The 21,629-nt window shown below is 39.3% G+C and overlaps 1 protein-coding gene across 1 annotated transcript in view; it reads right to left on the bottom strand.

Moving 5' to 3' along the window:
- BRAF (B-Raf proto-oncogene, serine/threonine kinase) overlaps positions 1 to 21,629 on the bottom strand; it is a 79,977-nt gene that overhangs the window by 25,606 nt on the left and 32,742 nt on the right. Inside the window, exons 4-7 of the mRNA XM_065658433.1 lie at positions 10,668 to 10,771; positions 9,840 to 9,942; positions 8,402 to 8,550; positions 7,147 to 7,266 (exon numbers count right to left, since the gene is read on the bottom strand). Of these exons, the coding sequence (XP_065514505.1) occupies positions 7,147 to 7,266; positions 8,402 to 8,550; positions 9,840 to 9,942; positions 10,668 to 10,771 (476 nt within the window). The remainder of the gene's footprint in view (positions 1 to 7,146; positions 7,267 to 8,401; positions 8,551 to 9,839; positions 9,943 to 10,667; positions 10,772 to 21,629) is intronic.

The raw sequence follows: 21,629 nt of genomic DNA, 5'->3' as shown, positions 1-21,629 counted from the left end.
TGAGTACCTGTCGTCTTTTCCTTCCTGGCCAACAGTCTCACAATTGAGAGCGGCAAAACGGAGCGCTTGCAAATTAATTCAAATAACGGTCTAGTAAGTCTTGTAAAAAAATACTTTTGATTACGTTTGGGAAGTGGGGCAGGGGAAGAATAGGTAGTGGGTTTAACCCTGCTTAACTTTTCCAAAAAGTAGTTGCCTCTTGTCACGTAATAGAGTATAAATATTGGAAGATACTGGAAAGCAATGAACTGAATCTGTCAATAGGCAAATCTCTGAGAAAGGGCCCTGACCAGCCCAGCATTTCAGAAGGTGCTCAGAATTTCAGAAACATTTTTTAAATGCAGTTGATGTACATAGCTAAAGTTTTCGTTCATTGCTAACAAGTGTCTTCAGGTAAAATCTTTTCTGTTGTAGATGAGGAAGTTTTGAACTCCTAAACATTTTTGTAAGGAAATCATGCAACTAGAACCCACACTGGGAGATGGGACACTGCACAGATACAAGTGCAGGACTTGGTCGACATTCTAAAGCACAGTATTTTCACGCTTAAGACATGAGCGTCAGATGCTGCACAGAAAGATTTCAGAGGAAAAGTCTAAAAAGCGCCTGTCATTGTTGGGACAGCTAACTCCTGCTCACACTGTCCGAGAGCTCTTAGTAACAATGAGACCAAGGGAGGCGTGTAAAAACAGACACCCACTCATTGCACTAGGAGTAACTGTGAGACAGCATTTGAGCTCTGCCACACGATGAGAACAGAAGCAATCAGATTTTCTGTGATCGTAAGTAAGCCAAGGGAGAGAAAGCCAAATTGCAGAGGTATTGTTTCAAATACATCCTCCTTTGAGTCATAAATGGTCACCTGCTAAGGGAATCTGCAAATACTTCTGTATTTCTGGTCACAGGTCATCATGCCCATCATGTTGCTAACACAGACAACATACCATATCATACATACCATGTTTGAAAACAATCTGAATAGCCTTTGCTACTCATTAAATTCTAACTGGGGGAAGTTCAGAACTTTTGAAGACAATTATAGGCTGATAAAGAACTCTCTTTTTTGGAGTCTCTATTATTGGGAGGATCCCTGGGCTTTAGACACCAAAGAATCCAGAGATGGGACTCTCATAAGCAGTTAGCTGTGTGCTCCATCTATGCAATCAGGATTTCATTAATGGGTGTCCTTGGGACACTTACAAAAAGGTGTTATTTTTGCTCAATGGGAATTTTACTTGAAAAAGGTAACTAGTGAAGAGAAAGACACAAGTGGTTTGCTAGCCAAGACAGCCTACTGAAATCATGAGCTCAGAAGAGATTACCACCACCCTCTGCCTGTGCGCCGCAAAGGCTGTATCTTGATCTGCATCAAGGTCTTGATCTACAGAAAACATGTCACCACAAAGAATGCAGCAATCCTCTGAGCTACCAAAAGCCCCTTCTTATAGTATTCCTAAATTTTAATTACTCCAGGACAGTAGAAGGAACACTGGAGCAAAAAGGACCAGCCATCATCATTTGGAAGAGGGTGATGTCTATTCCAGGGGAGTTACAAAACTAGTTCTGTAGGCTACGCAAACCCAGGGCCAGCGAACATATTGCCAAAAACACAACCGAAAATTCAAGAGGACCAGAACACACACAGCTGCGAAGACCTGGTTACTGTAACATACATCTACAGCAGGCTGGGGCTTACAGAAACCACAGTTTAAATACCAGAATCCGAGTTTCTGTTTCTGTTGCTCCTGTGGCCTTTGTGAGCAGTTAACATGCAACCTCTGAGCTGGAGAAGACCTTCTACAAGTAAGAAGGTCAGTATTCCAACATGTTAGAGAGGTTCTACCACCTCATCTTGCACACTTTCTTCCAGCCTTTTAGCTGTGGGCATTCCTTCAACAAATGGTTCTCAGCTTCTCAGGTAACAAGCTGGGAGAGTTGTCAAATCCCAATTTAATGTGTTGGAACCTTTCCTAGCAGTACGACAGAGGATGCTTTTTCCTTGGACCATGTATTTGGGATAAGCACATTGTTCCCTCTGTTTTTATCAAGACAAAACAAGTTTGTCAGGAGACAAGAGTAATTGCAGACAGACGTGGATTTTTACCCTTTTCTATCACAGCAAGTGCCAGTGTGTCCACAGATTTAGTATTTTATAAAATCGGGCCCACGGGAAAGAGGAAGGTAACTCAGAAAAGTGCGGACACGTTACTTTAAACAAACAATTTTATAAAATCATACACAATACCTCCACTAGACCTTAGAACTTGAAATGATACAAGTTAGTTCACTTTACAAATATGAAAATACATTTTCATACATATTTTCCTCTATTTCTTTTAACCCACCAACGTGATGTTTCACATATTTAAGAGCTGGTCTACTCAGGAAAGATTTTTTTTTCCTCAAAAGAGGCTTGTTTGGGCTTCAAGATTTTTGCTTGGATTTTTATTTTGCTGTAGTTGGGCAAATACTTAAAACTGAAAATTCACATTCACCTAGCTTCACTTATAGGGTCTGTGCCACTTCCCTTTTAAAATGAAAACATCTCTACTGGACTGAGATTTTTCTTCCCCCCCTCCCAGCCTGAAGAAGTGCATCTCAGTTTAGCCACAGGGCTTGGTGTAGTACACACTATTCATCTGGCAGACTGCATACTCATACCTGAGTCAAACATATTACGAGCTAAAATGTGTCACAAGGCTTTTGTTTGTTTACAACAGAATATTATTTCTTCTTTTTTTTTTTTTTTTTTTTGTTACTGCTGTTAACAAAGAAGTACACTTCCATTTTCAAGCAGTTTCTAGGGACTGCTAAGGACTAGCAAGCAGGTAAACTTTAAATTTTGGAGGTCAAATGAGTTGCAATTTAATTATCTGGTACTCCATAGATACTGCCAGAAAACCAAGTACATTTTTTCTTTCCCCACCTCTCCAGCCTGGAAGTAATCAATAACTCCAAATCAGATGTTGATTTGGAGAAAATGATAGCAGTACAAGTTTGTAACAGCAAGCTAGAGAAAAATCAGTCTTACAGCATCCTGTGAAGCAGGTCCAAAGGCATCATGAGACAGATCCGTAACAGTCTTAAATTCATACGGATAAGTGCGTTTTTCTATACCATGATAATTTGTTTTCATCCATGTTGGCTTGTAGGTTTAAAACAACTGTCAGGGTTATCACAATGGTGTGCATTTATATCAGCCTTTGGGCCCAGACCAAAGCTTAGCAATGTTTTCCTAAAATTTCTGATAGCTTCATATTTCAGGGGTGATCAAGAGAACCCAAGCAGCTGTTGTTAGTCCTCCAAACCAGGCTTCAGTTCACTAGCATGTTTCTGCATACAAAGTTTTGGAGAGCAGGATGTTTCCCTCACCTGTTGTACAGACTAAAGACAATTTTTCTAGAGATTCGGATACCAGGACTTTTCTGCTCAGCAAGGTTGCATATCAAGCTGGATATTGTAGGGAGTTTGCTATCATTTACATCGAGTGGTCTGGAAAAGGTCTGGTGCCAGAACTTCTAAGGGAAAAGTTCAGAACTGTTTTATGCAATAAAACACAAACCTTTTGCTCACTTAAACGCATGGGGATCTAAATGGTGTTGTAGTACTCAGTATAATATTGTAAGACTGCATCTCTGCTTCCTCAGTTTTTCAGCAGCTTTTCTAGACCTTTAAATAACTTCAGTTGAGGCAGAATGATCGGGAACATTTGGAAGATAGAAAGGAAAGCAGAGGTGTTTAATCACAGGCTGGAGTCTGCTCTAAGGCAGGGATTGGCAATCTTCCTAGAATGGTGCACCAGACAGGCCCCCTTCCTTCCTCGAATTTAGAGGATAAAGCATGTTGGGAAATGATGTTTTTTCAAAAAGCCAAGATGTTGCCAGCCTGCTTACTACCAGTGTTCTGCCTTGAGCAACGCAGAAGCTTTCGGTTTCTGTTGAATCCTCTGTGCTATTCAATGTCTGACCATGTGCCCCTTTCACCACCCACTCCACAGGTTACTTATCCTGCACGTGCCTCATGAGTTTGCCAAGTTTTACCCAACATCACAACATCTGAGACAACAGATGGAAGTTGAAAAAAGACAACTTTGGCATATTTTGAATAGCTAATCTCTCCCCTTTTCATTTCATATATCTGTAAGATCAAGGGAACTGAGCTCACAGAAATTCTGTGCTCATATTTTATGAGGAAAGATACAGAAGAAACTTTATGAAAGTGCAATGAATGAAATGAATACAATGTATTATATACAGTTTGTGTACTTCAATTTTATTACAAATGGCTATTATTAGGGAGACCTACACTTTAATACTTCTTTCCAGTTAAGCGCAGATTATAACTACAATGACTGCTTTGGCACAACAGGATAGTGCAAACTGAAAGAACTAAAATGGGACAAAAGGCCTAATGTGGATGTTGAACACATTTTTATCACGGGTTCAGAAATGTGCAAGTGGGACCATATGTGCTTCCTTATCTTGGGGGGGACTGCCTATGGCTTACAGTTGGAAGAACAAAAGGCTACGGGACTGGATTGCTTTACAATGTTACACATGAGCGAGGTGCAACAAAGTTCTCCAGCATGTTTAGCAGCGTTTGCATCACGTCCAATGGTCTTTTCCTTTATGTCCCTTTCTCCTTCCAACTTCTCCATTTGATCCCTTGACAATGTCTCAGCATGTCACACACGCCTTTGCTCTTGAGCTTGTCTTGCGACACAAACTCTTCCTTTCTTTGGGCACTTTGCCTGCTGCTGGAATCCCTTCACAAGGCTAAAGGTGAAGCAGCATGTTTGCATTCTCTTTCCTCAGGTTTACCAAACGATTAGTAACATCCTTTCCTCTGTGGGCTGTGCCATGCAAGATGCTAAGAGAACAGAGAAATCAAAGGAACAATTATTAAACTAATAAGTGGTAACAAAGTGCTAACTCCTCATATATTCTACCCCACTGCCCAACTCTCAAAATTTTGATCTCTTACTCTCTTCCCAGACAAGACAACCTCAAATGTCAGACCTTTTTTTTTTATTCCAGTTAAGCTGTTGTCCCATATTATACCAGTACCCTCTAACGAAATCATGGGTAAGTATATGTTGTTTTTTTGTGGTTGTTTTTTTTTTTTTTTTAATTTACAGAAAAGACCAGCATTTTTTTTGTTAAAAAAAAAAAAAAATCCGTGAAATTAATATTTCCACAATTATGTCTTTAAAAAGCAGAGAAGTACTATTAAAGAAAGCCAAAAGGATAACTGGAGAAAGGTATGGGCACTGCTACATGCTCATACAACAGCATCTGAGCTGCTTCGGGAAAGGAAATACCACAAACACAGATGCTTGGGGAAAAATGCATGACTTTGTAACATGCATACTACTTATGAACACCAGCTGATAAATATAAACCATTTTAAAAATAAACAGAATTTTCAAGGTATGACGTATGCCTTTGTTCTTTTTAATAATGTAAGTGTACAGCAAGGCAATAAAGCAAAAAGTAGAAAGCTAGAAACCTTTTACAGTTCCTGCAACCACAAACGTGTACAGATGTAACACTTCAGAAAAGCTCTTTAACCTCAACTGGCAAGTATATTTAAATGTTAACTTTTTTACATATGTGAAGTTAAAAACTTCCATGCATTAACTAGCTTTGGACTCAGTTTTCCTTTCCATTTGTACTTCACGAAACTAAGACTGCCTGTAGTAGTGCATGTATCAATTAAGATAATCCATCCTGTTGCATATATACTGGTAAGACAGCACAAACGTGAGGCAGAGGTAATTGAAAATTTAGAGAGAATTTAGCATACAGCACTACTAGGGTTGAGGCCATACAGTGCCCTTGGCATCTGCAGGCATTTAACACAGTTGGTATGAACAAGCCTCTTCCCAGATTAATAGTTCTAGCCTGGTTACAATTTCAGCTGTACCACGAGAAAGGCAGAGCCTGCTTAGCTTAGAGAACCACAGCAGCAGCCTTGTCCACAATCTGCTGTACTAACATCCATGGGATATAAAGGCAACACTCACTACCAGGAAGAGGCACTTCCAAATTTACTTGAAACTGCACAAAATAGCACATCATCTCTCTTTGTACTTACCAAACGGGGTTCCCTCTGCAGGACTGTCAATGTGTTTTCCTGGGACACATCATATTTGATCTTTCATAAAAGAGTCTTGGCTGTCCAGGGGATTTCTCTTCTAGTTAGAGTCCATAGGTGCCTGCATAGCTTCCAGCTGTGTTTCTGCTTTGGTTTGGGCACAATGCTCACTATCCCAAGAGAGCCTTTCTGCCAAATTCAGTTCATCTCCACGCAGCACAGGTCCTAGGAATGTTTTTCTGAAGGCTTTTGTATTTGGTGTTCTTAATAAATCTGCATCAGGTTTCTTGACTTTGACACACATCCTTGAGTTACTGTTTCCTGGAGATCTGTTCAACTACCTAGTGCTGGGTGATGTCAGTGATCCCTTAGCTACTGGGAGCATAATCTAAATATGATCACTTATCTCTTCACAGAGAGAAGGTGCAGAATTTTTGTTGGAGATACAGAGGATGGAGGTTGTGGTCAGTTTTAGAAGTCTAATTTTACAGCAAAGTGATGCTATTGGTATATCCCAACATCTAAATAGGAGTAAGACAGCTGGGCTAGAGGATATTAAAGGAATGTGTATGTGGAAAAGCCACTACAGCAGTATTATGAACCTGGAATTGGCATCTGTTCACACTGATCTTATAGTGGTGTGGCTTATTCTGAAACAGAGGTATGTCACTTCAAGGCAGATAAACTGTACTTTTTTAACACAAACTAAAAGTATTTGTGAGGATATGATTTTGGATTGTATTAATTTTAAGTATAAAATCTTTCCAGTTTAGACCAGGTCTAAGCTACCATGCAGAAGAAATCAATTTAGCAGGCAAGGCCCCAGTTCTACAGACACTTACGTACAGGTTTAACTTAGGTTCATTATTAATTTATATCATTCATGTGAATGAAAACATTCACTTCTTGGAAGTTAAGCAAAGGTGGATATATTTGCATGACAAGCCAGATTACAAAAATGTAGAAAGAGTTGCAAAGCAATATTTTGAGCGTTTCTAAGCATACAGTACTGCAATGTTATGTTATTAAACAGCAGGAATAAGGTCATACCCAACAGAATCTGAGGGGGGCACTGAGGGGTATGATCCAGATGCTGGGGTGGTCTCTCCTAATGAGGCCTCTTCCTGCGGTATGGGGTGATGTTCAAAGAACTTGGAGACAAACAGCAAACTGTGAGGCAAGAACAAAACAAAAACAACCTAACTTGTGCAAAACCCAGAAGCTTCACAATATAACACTCCAAGATTGAAAACAAACAAACCCCACAAAACCACAACCCCCACTGACCAAATTCTAAATTTTAAAATAAAGACTACATTAACACATTAATCTGCAAGATTTGTTAAAAATATTATTTACTTGACAAAGGATCAAAAGATCATGCCTTTTCATCATATCTTTGCAGAATAATTTTTTAATCTGTTAGTTGAAATTGCAGACATCTGGTTCCTCAAGAATGCACAACCTATAACTACGTGTTGAGTACATGACCTTATTTTAATGTTTGCACCAATGTAATGCCAAAAAATAAGTGCCAAATGGATAGAACTGTACTATCCATAAGCCCTGAGCACAAACTTGAGAGGTGCCCAAGGAAACTATTAAAAATACCAGCATAAGCAGAAATTAAATTTATTATTGGGGGAAAAACTAGCATTTTATATGACTCCTTACATGAAAGTCTATTTAGAAGACTCAACATCTTCCACTGAAACCGACCAAATAAATACAGAGAGACAGTTTACACCAGATCCTTAACCTCCCTCAAAGATTCACACAAATTGACCAATAATTAAATTCAAGAACACACGACTGATTTGGACATTCTCTTATGTTTCTTACCTAGGCATCAAACCCACTAATGGATTTATTTTCAATCACTGTAAAACCAACTGCAATTTCACCATATTAAACTAGTGTCTCTTAACACTTTTTTCAGGTTGAAGAGAATAAACTCACATCTAAACATTTAAATAGGGCCCTCATCATCACATAATAAAGAACCAGTTTTGATTAAGAATAACAACTGTGAACAATGAGAAGTCTGTCTGATACAGCCAAGTGCTCAGCCACTCCATTCATGCTTCAAAGAAAGCATTTTCTAGTCCAGCAAAAAAATATGAACTGGTTGTCTGAGCTAGCACAGAGAGAATATGAATCATGCAGTCTCACAAGAACAGTTGAACTTCTCTATTTTTTTCAGGCACCTAGTCTGACTTCGTGAATTACAGACTTAATATAAGAAATCACTGATGGCTGTAAGCTTAATAAAGGCTCAACTTTAAAATCAATTGTGATTACTTACTCAAGTTGGTCGTAATTGACACACATCAGTGGCACTTCTGTACTACAGCGCTGGTGAAATTTGTAGCCGCATGTCTGGCACCGGAATCCCTGGAAAAGCAGCTTTCGACAAAAGTCGCAGAATGCTAACGTGAAGAATGTTTTTCGTACCTACATTGTCAAAAACAATCATAATTAAACAGAGTTCTTCTGTAAGCCTAAGATAGGATATTTCCTTTCACCTCCCTCAAACATACTTACAAGCCACTTTTTTGATGATGGAATTACAGTTTTATACATCAAAAAGATTTACATAAAAGATTGTCTCATTTTCAAATAGTCTTCATGCACCAAAATTTTCTTTCAACTATTTATTGGAATTAATGCTTCACTTCATTAGCAGTAAGAAAAACAGCAACAAATTTGAAGGAAAACAGTGCACTATTATCATGTTACAGACAAACATTCAGAATTTAATTGGATACAACCTATAAAAACAAAAGCTGCTGAAAGACTATCTTCTAATTTTTCCAGGAGCCAAATGACATTTCTGACCAACACTCACAGGACTGGAAATACAGATATGGCTTATGTATATGGCTTCTATGTACAGTCACATACACGGTTGTAATTTTGAATACTGAAACTCAGAAACATTAAAAATTGTGAAATGGTGAACATATATTATCCCTATATTATGGGGAGGGAATAATTCCGTTTCATTTTAAAAATCAGCAATACTTGGCATAAAACCACATTCTAGTTGTATTACTAGATGTAATAATCAAAGTTTAAGAAAGATATAAAAAAATATGTTAAGCCTACTAGACTTCAGTCTAACTAGTCATAGACAAACTAGCTTGCTTGAGTAAAATAGTTTAAGTAGCTTGCAAACAGAACCTTGGGGTTTTATATCAATAAAAGGTCGGTCTTCTCCATGTGAAAAATATTACTTCTAGGATTTTGTATGTAGCTGGAACCATTAGATGGATTCTGTTTAGCAGCTTCCATTTACTTGGTGCCTTATCAGGTCAAAACATATTTGTGCACTAGCATCACTGATGATGTCAGCACTGCTCTGGGAATAGTTAGTTCATTAGTTAATTGCTGCTGCAGAGCCAGCAGGGAGGCCCAGAATACATTTTATAGATACAGCAATACAAAAATAGTAGATTATTACTACAGCTCTGCAATGCAGTGCTGATTTACACCCCCTACATTTATAGATTTTAGAGGGTGTATTCCATCCAAACGTGGAAGTTAAGGGTGATCAAGTACTCTTAACGCTTATTTCAATTACAATTCTATCTAATTCACCTAAGCTATTGTGATTAAGAACTTCTTCTGCAACCCACACCACATCCCACAGCTACAAAATATTATTCAAAGTTGACAATGTGAATCTGAAAGTACAGAGTTGATTTAACCCCACTCAACATTTCATAAAAACCAGTACATACAAAATTGTGTGTTGTGAGTGGCACATTCTCCAAGACTTCCACATGCAACTCTTCTCCCGTGAGCCAGGAAATATCAGTGTCCCAGCCAATTGGCTTCTTCTCTCTAAAGTGTAAATAAACCTTTAATTAGCAGCAGCACAGGAGCCCTCGAAGGTCCCTTGCTGAAGATGTGGGATCAGGTAGAAAGTTGCACTGTGGGGGTTTGCTACCCAGTCTCTTAACTGCAGGAAACTTTAAAGGCAAGACATTAAGCTCAGCACATCCCAAGGAAAGCACAACTTCCCCAGAAAAAAAACCGCATGAATGAAATGCTCTTTCTTAATCAGCTCCAGTAGTGGCTGATTCCTTAGTTCCCAGGTGACAGACACCTTTCTGATCAAATAAAGTGCTTGTGAAAGCACCTGTTCCAACAGAGTTCTGAAGAGATGGTTAATTCTGTGCAGTAAGATAATCTACAAACTTTTTAGGGCTAGAAACTATTTTTTTCCCCTCACAGGAACTCTATATGCACTATAACCAAGCCAAATAAAACCAAAAAGTTAATGAAACCTATTTAATACTTGTTTGGTTAGCATGAGTTTGATTGAGTGTTTTGCCAGCAGTCTATAAGCTCATATTACTCTGCATTATGCCTGTTCTTCAAGTGATTAAATAAAGGAGTTTGCCATTCTTTTTAGACATGTCCTCATGGCACAAATTGTTTTAGTACAAAGTATCATCTCTCTCAGAGTTTTGAAAACAACCTCCCCAATGTTGGATAGAATTGGCCGTACTGGGTAACTCCAAGAAGAGATTCTAAGAGCAAAAACCATCACACACAAACCATACCCATCTTGTATTCTGTAAACAGCACAGCATTCTGGAATAAGACCTCTCATCATCAGAGCTTTCTTTAGGCTGTCTCGGACTGTCACTCCACATCTTGCTGGAACCTAGAGGTCAAATACAAAATAAATTAATTAAAAGAAGTTGCAATGTGTCCCCCCAAACTGATGCAAACATTTTGACCCTCAAGTGCTAAAATTCACTTTTCATGATGCTCCACAGAACGTTAGGTAAGAGTTTTTCAGAATATTTTTTGTAATGTGGAATATTTTCTTGGATAATAGTATATAAACTACCTAGCTCAGCTAGAAGAGAGAACAAGCTCTACGTTTCTATTGACATTTGGAATGAATTCTTCATCCAGCTCCAAAAGTGACTTTCCAACTCTTCTCAACTTGAAGAAAATGGAGATACAGCACACTGATAGCTACTAACTATGTACACCTATAAAAAGTTCAGGCCAAGCTGTAAAATTAAGTGGGGCAACATGCCAAGTGGAATTAAAATGAAAGAACTAACTTGGACTGCACTCAAAAAACATTACAATGAAATGTAAACACTTTATTTTCTATTTCTAAAACAAAAGATAAGCATGCAAACAAGCAAAATAAAACAATCATCTGAGTCAAGCAGAGCATCATCTCTCACTTTAACCTACATCTGCAACTCTACAGACATTTCCTATTTGAAAAACGTATTTCTTTCTTCTGTTTCACTATACAAAAAGTTTAAACATCTAACAGGATGGGAAGAATGGAGCACACTAAAACTAGCCAAACAAAGAACTGCAAGCTCTGCAATGTAACAATATTTCCCTTGTCTCTATTCTAGCCATAGGCATCTCTTATAGGAGTAAGTATCTCTAGGTAAACCTGTGATTTAACAGTGTATAGTGTCAAGCCATATAAACACAACAATACATAATTCGGTGATTAAGTGTAGTTAGGGTGTTGAGTATTACCCACTTACTATTTCTAGAACTAAACAGTGAAAATATGCAACATTTAGGTGATTTACGCACTGGGACATCTCCTGTAATCATGAACAGCACCTCAAACATGAATCAAAAGAAAAACCCACAGAGGTAACCAACCAAAAAAGTCGCTCTGAAGACACGAGACCCAGTTCTAGCTTGCTAGAGGCTAAGCCAGAGCCCTCGGTAGCCAAAAGCAGTCTCCTAATCAGCTTCGGTTGGCTTTGGATCGGAGCCTAGTTTTTGCTCCTTGCACTTAAATTTCCATGGGTATTTAGGGGCCCTATGCCCTACTTAAGGATGACAGTGAAAAGTAGCAGCCTATTTCAAGGAGCTTTGTGGACACCACTTGAGGTTACACTATATATTGCATTTCTAGAACTCAAACATATGAAGTCTCAGAAGAGACAAACTAAAGGAATATTCTGCTTCACAAGATTCCTCCCATTAATATGAAAATGCTTCTTACGGGATATTTGTGCATTTCATCTGATCAACACAAACATTTAGAAAAGAGAACTTCTACTAATTCCTTGGAAAAAACATGCTATAGCATACTGCTTTACGATCTTGACATTCAGCCTTAAGTGACTTTGACACATTCCATCACTTCTTAATGCATCTTTTTATGAATCTAAGTAACTTTGTCCCATCCTAGAAGTTAACACTGTGGCTTTCCAACGCTCATAGGTAATTCCTCCAGCATAAAACACCCTTAATTGTTACTAATACCTGTCACTGGTATTAAGAGGGAGCCTGGGAGCACCTACTATCGTCACTATCATCAACCACTTTCCATTGCAAAACTCAACCTTCTGTTGCTTCAGTCTCTACCAAACTAACTGTTCACACTGAAACCGACTGTTCATAGTGCTGTTCTGTGACTGGTATCCCTGCTCCCAACCCCTGGTGATATGGTTAGCATAACCAAAGACATCTTATGAGGCAGGCGGCCATCCTCTGTGACCAAGTGGGTCATGTATTGATTCTCTTTCCCCTCATCATCAGGCACTGAAGGTCCTGGGAACCAAGCAGACAAACAGATTTCTTCTTCCCCTCCCACTGGCCTCAAGCTCCTTGGGCACCAGACCTCCATGAAGGTGCCAGACACCCGGCCCGCTGGATGGTGGTGGTGGCCCCATCACAGAACAGGCCTTGCAGCACCCATAGCACTGTCTGCAAAATCAAGCGGTTATACGTCCTAAGGGGGGAAGCTGGACTGGAGCTGCTGATGGACAGTGAGACCCAGGACCCCTCGGTGGCCGGGGACGCCTCCACTGTCTTCTGCTTCCTCCAAGGACTGAGTGAGTGACTCGTATTCTTTTATAGGAATTTAGAGTCTAGATTATAATTGTTATACTGATAAGGCAAACCATGTATTAAGATTTGACCCAATCTGCAGAGGGTCTGGGTGATTAGAAAGTATAAGCTAAGTTGCATTTTAAATTCTGTATTATGGTACTTATAAATCGTACTATACTGATTCTGCTTGTAGAAATCCTGTGCCATTTTAATTATAAAGACTGTGCTATACTAATCATAATATCTTGTTAAGAAAATAAAGCTTTAATTGTAACTATGATTTAGTGTCATCATCATGCTGCCAAGGATCCTTAAAAGAACCTGCCTGTCCCTTCAGTGTCAAATGACAAGTTCTCCCTGCCTCCAACACATATATTTACCGATACAGAGTAAATATTTTTAAGATTTTGACTAAAATCTCTGAGGATTTCAGAGGTGTGCTCCAACCTCCCACATAGGTCAGATCCAATCACGAGCCATTTCAATGGAGCAAGCAAATGTTCTTCAGCTCAAGGCTATTTGTCCCCTAAGTGCAGCTCCCACTGGATTGAGGTAGAAGCCCCCCAGACACTTCACCTCTACCTTTCCAGCAACCTCAGTTACATCCACAGTGGAAGAAGAAATTCAAATACTGAGAGGGTGACAGACAGACCGAGGCGGGGGGAAAAGGGGAATGAAGAGGTAAGCAAGTGACTGGACATGAAGGAGAAATGGGACAAGAAAGGCAGGACAAACATAAGAACTGAGCAGGTAAAGCCTGTGTATACTGGGACAGGGGATCACCATCAGCAGGTTGGTGAGAAACAACTAAGCAAGACAGAGGGAAGACAGACTGAAGAGCTAAATGAGGCAGAGGGCAGGGAACAAAGATGCCACGAACCACCATGTAGGGGAGAAGTGGCTGAAACAGCTGGGGAGGCAATGGAAACACATTCTGAATAGGAACCTTTCATGCTGCGTTTAGGAGAAAAGACGGTTCATTTTGGACATGGAGCACCAGGGGGAAGGGACTGCTTAAGTGAAGCATTAGGACTGAACATAGAGGGGGAAGAGATTCTAGCTCAGGGAGAAAAATTCAAGGCAGAGTATTAAAGGAAACCAAGGCAGTATAATCTAGATGTGGGTGCAGGACAAGAAGGAAAAGCCAAGCAGTGGAAAGGTGACTAACATTAAAGACGAGATGAAGAGGAAAGGAACCTTGCTCCCACTGAAAGATATTTTCTTCCTCCAGCACTAATCCTCCATAAAGAACAACAACATCCTCCAGTACCTCATGAAGCAGAGATCTGAATTAGGAACCAAAAAGTCCCAGTTCTATTACTGAATTACGTTTCCGTAAATAATGCCACTTCAGGCGATTTTTATTTTCCTTTCTTTCTAATTCTGCTGAAAACAAGATTCATGAAGTTACGGGCTTCCTTTTCAGAGATCATTAAGGTCAGAAAGGCAAGTTCTCAAAACTTGTGACGTATCAGAATGAAAGTTGCCAACAGCTACACAAATGCAACAGGACTATGAAAAAGTCCATTAAGCATCTTGCTTGCTTATCTTTCACTGTTCCTCAGTATTACTTCCCCAAGTCCCCTTCATTGAAATCTAAGCAATGTTTATGCAATTTGCAATTAGAAACATGGATAGAACGTTTGTTCTCTTCATTGCCATTTGCAACAAGATCCAGCTAAAAACCAGAGAACTGTTCTGATTTCTCTTAAAATCACCAGGATCCTGAATCAGCATCACATTTAGAACATTCTCTTACAGAACTCCTGAGCAGCGAAACAGAAGGCTAAATTAAAAGAACTAAAAACTAGAATAAATCCCTGTAGTATTGATTAATCATTTTCCCAGACTGGTACAGCGCGGTCTATCACCATCTGTGCATGCAGCCCTTCAGCCCCCTCCTTCAGTCCCTACCGGCACCTGCTATAAAGCAGAAATCTCATCCTGCAAAGCATTCCCCTCTAAAACCTTTTTCCCCCCCACCTCCTTCTCATACCCAAATCATGACAAAGTTAAAGATCCCTTTATTTTGTAACTAAAAGAATCAACATGTTTTGCAACAGTTGCCACCTAGAAGTTCATGCTAGTAAATCAGGGGATCTACTCCCAAATTCTAATTGTTCAGGGTTTTCTTTTTAAGTTACTTAGATACCAAAGACTTGTAGATCAGAAAAGGTTTAGGTTTTTCTAACAATTTGAACAGTTGACTCAGCAAACAATTTTCAAAAGTAAAGAGCGTGGGCTATACAAAACTACAGAATAGTAGAGAAGCTGCCAATACAGACTGCAAGATGTGTTCAGTACGTAGCTTACACTAAAAAGTAATTTACTTGTGCATCTTGAATTGGGCAAGTACTGATTTCAAAAGACACCAAAACACATGCTCAACTTTGCAAATGTGAAGTCTCAAGGAACCAAATGAAAATTATTCCAGTGCCTCCAAAAAACTCTCACAGTAGAGTCTTACTACCTAAACAGATTAAAAGAGAACACTTAATTTTCTCATTACTTTTATTCAGTAAACTATTTCTATGGACCGTAAGTATTCATAACAACATTGCTGATATATATTTAGTACTGCAGCCACAAGCATTTAAGCAATGCATAATAAATCATTTATTTCTGTAAACCAGGTCATTCCCGATACAGTAAGAAATTCAGGGCTACGTCCCTAAATAACTCTTACATCACTTTTCTAACATCAGAGCAGAAACTGGTGGAGTCTCAGTAAGTTAAAAATGCTTCCTTACACCAGTGCAGTTTCCAATATGGCAACAAAGAGACTGAAGAGACTAACAAGCACTTCAAAAAAAAAAAAAAAAATCAATGTAAAGGTATTGGCTGAAAGTGGAGAGGCTGGGCAGCTCTGAATATCCACTATTGTACCTTTCAAAACTAGTTAGCTGCTTCCGCTTTTTCCTCAGCCTAGCACTGTAGTTCAGCTCAGTTTAGCCAAGTATTATGTATGTTACACACACCTTACAACTTTAGAAAAATTCTAAACAGTTGAGTACTAGGTACAATAGCAAGACTATTCCAAGTAGTATGGATTTTGAAACATCACTTCAAAGTACTGATTTACTTACCTGAACACATATCCCTTGAAAGATCACACTTTTTTCCCCCTTGGTACCTATAACACTAAATGCCAGCAACATGCTCAGATAATTCAATTGTTGGGAGAGAAATAAGCTAAGCTATCTTTTTTTGCCAAATTACTAGCTTTCTATTCTGACATGTTAGGTTTTCTGGTAAAAATCCAAACATGAGATCCGCATTTAGTTTCTCATCTTAGGCATGAAGAACAAATGTTTAACTGAATCAATCAGCCAATTTTTACAGCACTAACAGATAAAATTAAACCCCTTTGTGGCAAAGAGGACATAAGATGATACTGAGCATCACATCCTCTATAAAATGAAGAACATGGCTTTCCCAAAAAACTATTCTGGATTTCAGGCATTTTGATCAACTTCCAAGAGAAAGAAACATTTAAGAATACACATTCTTAATGAAGCACAATAGTATAATAAGACAAATGAGAGACAATTCCTTTGCACTAAATCTTGTTTCCAAGGGAAGTTGAACAGAATTTACCAACTTTACAAAGCTGTTCCCACTCCATCAAATTCACCCCATTTAAATTGCAAAGACATGGGTTACCAGCATCTACTCGTACCTCACAACTAAGGGGTACTGATTTGTAGGACACAATGGATTTATACCAATACAGAAATATTTGCTCAAGAACATCCTACCACTAAACTACACTGGATCAAACGTGCTGTGCTCAGTCAACAGCAACCTCCACACTACTATTTTTGAGGTCAGCTCCCAAACCGTGTCCAGAAGAGCATCGATTATTTATAAGGTTATAGCAGACAGTGGGATCACCATCATAAAATTTTAGTTAGGGTGAATACCAATGCCAGGAGTTGTAAAAGTGGACAGTGACACACTACTAAAAAAAAGTTTGGAAAACATGGCTTTAGACTTGAGACTTAAATGCTCATCTAGAAAAATATCCATAGCCACTATATGAGAATCAAAACCCAAGACCTTGAGGTTTCTGTTCAAGTGCTAAAAAAGTCAGCTGGCTGCTCTCCAAATCAAAACTCAAACACATTAGAAATTTAAGTTACAAAATAGTTTAAAGAAATCTTTCTGCTAGGTCAGATCCAGAATCCACTTCTGTAGTATCTTGTCACAAACTATCACAATCCAAATGCTTTAAATACAGGGGGCAAGAAACTCTGCCATAGAAGGGTCAGAATTCTCTAAACTGTTGCAACTGATCCTAAAAACAAATGGCTGCTTTCATCTCCCAGTGGTATACACATTCTCTACAAACATTAAAGCTTTGGTTGATCAGTTTACTTAAATTCACGGCTTCTTGTGTTGTTTAAGTATGACTTACTAGACATGGAATTCAAACATTTCTTGTGATTATTTTCAGATTCGTGACCTGCATTCCATTTCATTGAGTGTCTGCCTAGCATATCATAAGGTAAAGGAAACACTCCAAACAATATGTTCCTCTGTCACTTTCTATAGACAGACTTTCCATCTCTTAAGAAATCACTAAGCTCTCTTTACTTGAGGAATACTCTCAAAAAGCAGCGATCAATGTTGCACAAGGCATTCCAGATGACAAGGCATCAATTTCATAAAGCAAATTTCCAATATTGTTTGACTTTGCAATCCAAGGCTGTGGGTCAATAAAACTGAAGGAGATTAAATTATTCTCCTTTCAACACATACTACTTTGAATTTACCCAGCACTGAGTTTAGCCTGCATGGTGGCTTAACCCCAGCAGGTAGCTGAGCACCATCCAGCTGTGTCCTCGCTCCACCCTCAGCAGGGTGGGGGAAGAGAATTGGAAGGACAAAAGCAAGAAAACTCATGGGTCGAGATAAAGACAATTTAATAAGTGAAGCAAAAACAGAAGGGAAAAAATTCTCCTAGTGATGCAGAAGCAATCACTCAAACCCAGCAGAGTGATGCCTATGTGAGCACTATATAAGCTGCTGTGAAGAAAATTAACTCCACTCAAGCCAGATCCCAGAACAAGCTGCTGTAGCACCGCTGCTCACCTTGCTTCACAAACACCTCTGTAAGACACATTCTTCCGGCTTTCCTAGGCGCGAAGGACTTATTCATGGTAGCTATAAAGTCTATTTCACTGTACAGCTCCTGTGATGCAATAAAATTTTGTTTTCCTATTGATAGTCTAAAAGAGGTCTTCCATGGTTAAATTTCTTCCAAATGAAAACTGGTAATTTAATCTCTAATTTGACTTTGCCTTTCAGCAACAAGATAGGCATGCCAACAGTTCTCCCTGAGGATACAAATATTAAAACCCAACACCAAAAAACCAAAACAAACCCTAAAAACAACACCAAAAAACCCAACAACAAGCAAAAGAGCCCCCCAAAAACTATCAAGTAAACTTTACTTGAAAGTAAGCTACCATTTACTTTATTCTACCAGTCTGTTCATACGATGCGCAAAATTCCAAACCATTCAGGTATATTCAGCAAACATCTTTTGGCATAGGCTACAAACTACATTTCTGCTGCATGCTTGATACGACATGAGAATTTTTAATTGTTTTCGAATAGAAAAACCTAATCGTGTTAAGCCAGGTGTGTAATTAAAAGCAAGAAACCAATTTATTCAGCTGCATGAACAGCCCTGATCTGCATTTTCCTTATATTCGACAGGTGAAACTGGTAGGACAGCTAGAATGCTTATAGAAATTCAGGGCTTACTACTCTGTAAGTTTGAGGCACAAACCTCACAGCATAAACTGCAGAAAGCAAGATGCAAATCTTAAGTCAAAAGAAATATATCGAGTACCAGATTTAAAACCAGAACATTTGAAGGATCCCAGTTGAGCAAGCATGATAGGTTAATTTATGCTAAGAATTTAGGTAGGGTAAAAATATCTGATCCTTCCAGTCTTCATGACTGCAGAGAAGACCACATGATTGCTTGTCTAATTAAAAGGCAGATGTACTAATTAACCATGGTGTGACAAGAGTGAGAAACCTGAAATAAGAGTTGTCCTAATGCACAATATTCACAATCCTGTTTAGTTTCTTTGAGTCTTAAAAATACAAATTCTCCATTTAAAAAACTCAGTCTCACATCTGCATTTTGAGAACTTTCATTAACTTTCTAATACATATATACCTATGGCACTTATATGAAGCATACCAACACATAATAAAGTGGAAAAGAACCTTACAGGCCCAAATTTATGCTGAGTTTTTACACAAATCACCTCTAATTACTCTTAGACTTTTAAAAAAAGCAAAACAACCACCAAAAAAGACAATCTTCCATAGCTGAACATGGAAGAAAGGGAAACCTTTTTTGCCAAGGTATTACTTCTGTTTTAGAAGCTGCCATAGGAAGTTTTTAGACCTCATGGGTGAAAATGCACAATGATTTGATCCTATCCAGAATCTGCAGACAGCTGAAGCACCTGGAGGCCATTAAGCTTTCCCCAAGCAGGAACAGCATCTGCTATTCATTTTTTGGTTTTGTTGTGTTTGTTTTGTTGTTGTTTGTTTGTTTAGTTCACTGTCACTGCTCAGACCACTATGGACCAAAATGAAATTCAAAGAGAGCAAATCCCCTTCTTACTCATGCTCACAGAAAGAGAGCTGTGAGAAGGCCCCCTATAAACTCCCTGAGCAGAGCAGCAGAGTCACAGAATCACAGAATGTTAGGGATTGGAAGAGACCTCTAAAGATCATCTAGTCCAATCCCCCCACCGGAGCAGGAACACCTAGGTGAGGTTACACAGGAAGGTGTCCAGGCGGGTTTTGCATGTCTCCAGAGAAGGAGACTCCACAACCCCCCCGGGCAGCCTGTTCCAGTGTTCTGTCACCCTCACTGAGAAGAAGTTTCTTCTCATATTTAAGTGGAACCTCCTGTATTCCAGTTTGTACCCATTGCCCCTTGTCCTGTCATTGGTTATCACCAAGAAGAGCCTGGCTCCATCCTCATGACACTCGCCTTTTACATATTTATAAACATTAATGAGGTCACCCCTCAGTCTCCTCCAAGCTAAAGAGACCCAGCTCCCTCAGCCTTTCCTCATAAGGGAGATGCTCCACTCCCTTCATCATCTTCATTGCCCTGCGCCGGACTCTCTCCAGCAGTTCCCTGTCCTTCTTGAACTGAGGGGCCCAGAACTGGACACAATATTCCAGATGCGGTCTCACCAGGGCAGAGTAGAGGGGGAGAAGTCTCCTCACTGCTCTCACAGCCGCTCCACTAAGAAGGCCAGGAGACCAGAAGCAAATATCTCCTCTGGGAGCCAGCAGTGTGCAGCACACAGCAACAGGCTACATGCAGATTGACAGCAAGAACCATCACCACCTGGTGCCTTTCAGCTGCCCATCCTCTTTTACACCTGAACACCAATTTTTTTCTGACTTTGCATGCTCTGGCATACCAGCATTCAGGACTGCTCATTTGCTTTCAGACTGTTTCTTCCTACGCTATAAGTAGTTGGATGGAAGAGATTTCTTGGGTAACCAAAATCATTCAGGGCTACTAATACAAGCAAGTTATATGATCTTGTTCATCGAGTACTTGAGTTAGAAACCCCCTACCACATTCTCTTCGTTCCTAATAGACTTCACTATAACATCAGAAATCTCCTAATATTGTTCCTCTGTGTAGTTATGACTAGTTTTAGGTGTCTGGTTTTGTACTAGGCCTTGTATCAAGTGACTTTTCTCAGAAGCCTTTGTTTCCTTCAGTATAGAGCGCTAGCACGTGGCAGATTTAAAGACCACCACAGAATATGATTACTCACACCACATATAACCGTGGCCACGGAATTCCTCACCACAAGACACAAATTTCTAGTATCCACAGTGTGGATTTAATGGAAAATGGACAGAGGGTTTCCAAATAGAAAAATGTTTCAACTCAAAATTCCCAAGTGACAAATAGCTCAATTTTGGAAGATGACTCGGGGAAAATATCATACACGCCTGCCCTGTTCTTGTACTCTTTCATTGTGACAGAGAGATACTCCAGATACATCCACGAAATGTTTATTCCATTCAAGGTCTCAGAACACTTTCCTGCAAGGGACCAGCCACAACAGATGTGTCACAGGAAAGCTGTCTAAAAAGTCTTACCAACATCTTAAGATCTCCAGTAACCAAGCAATCTAATAGGTGAATTTCCTAAATAATTTTAACTGTTTTGTCCAATTTTACAAAGGAAGGCAAAAATTGGAACAGTCTTTTCAATTGGGAATGGGGTTTTTTCCTTATGCCAAGCCTAGCAGTTTAAAATTGGCAGTCCCAAAGACATGCAAAAGATATTTTACCCAGGTGCTCAAAAAACATCCCCTCAAAAAACTTCAAAGAAGAAAAAAATACAAGCAGAAGCAACCCTCAGAAATCTTGTCCTATAAAGCTGCTTATACTCATTGCCTGGAACTCCCTTTTTCAGTTCATTTTAAACTTTTTCACGGTCTTCAGCCTGCTACATTAAACTGAAGTTATCCTATTGAGAACTTCAATCATATAATTTGGAAAACAAAAATCCTAATGCACAACACAATTATCTAAGGATGTGTTCTCTCTGGCTGCATGCATTCTCTCAGAAATCTCACTGGCAAATATAACCTATGCTTTTCTGCTGACACACTATCATC

This window comes from Caloenas nicobarica, chromosome 1 (assembly GCF_036013445.1).
Source record: "Caloenas nicobarica isolate bCalNic1 chromosome 1, bCalNic1.hap1, whole genome shotgun sequence".
NCBI lineage: Eukaryota > Metazoa > Chordata > Aves > Columbiformes > Columbidae > Caloenas > Caloenas nicobarica.
This window is presented reverse-complemented; position numbering and strand designations above follow the sequence as displayed.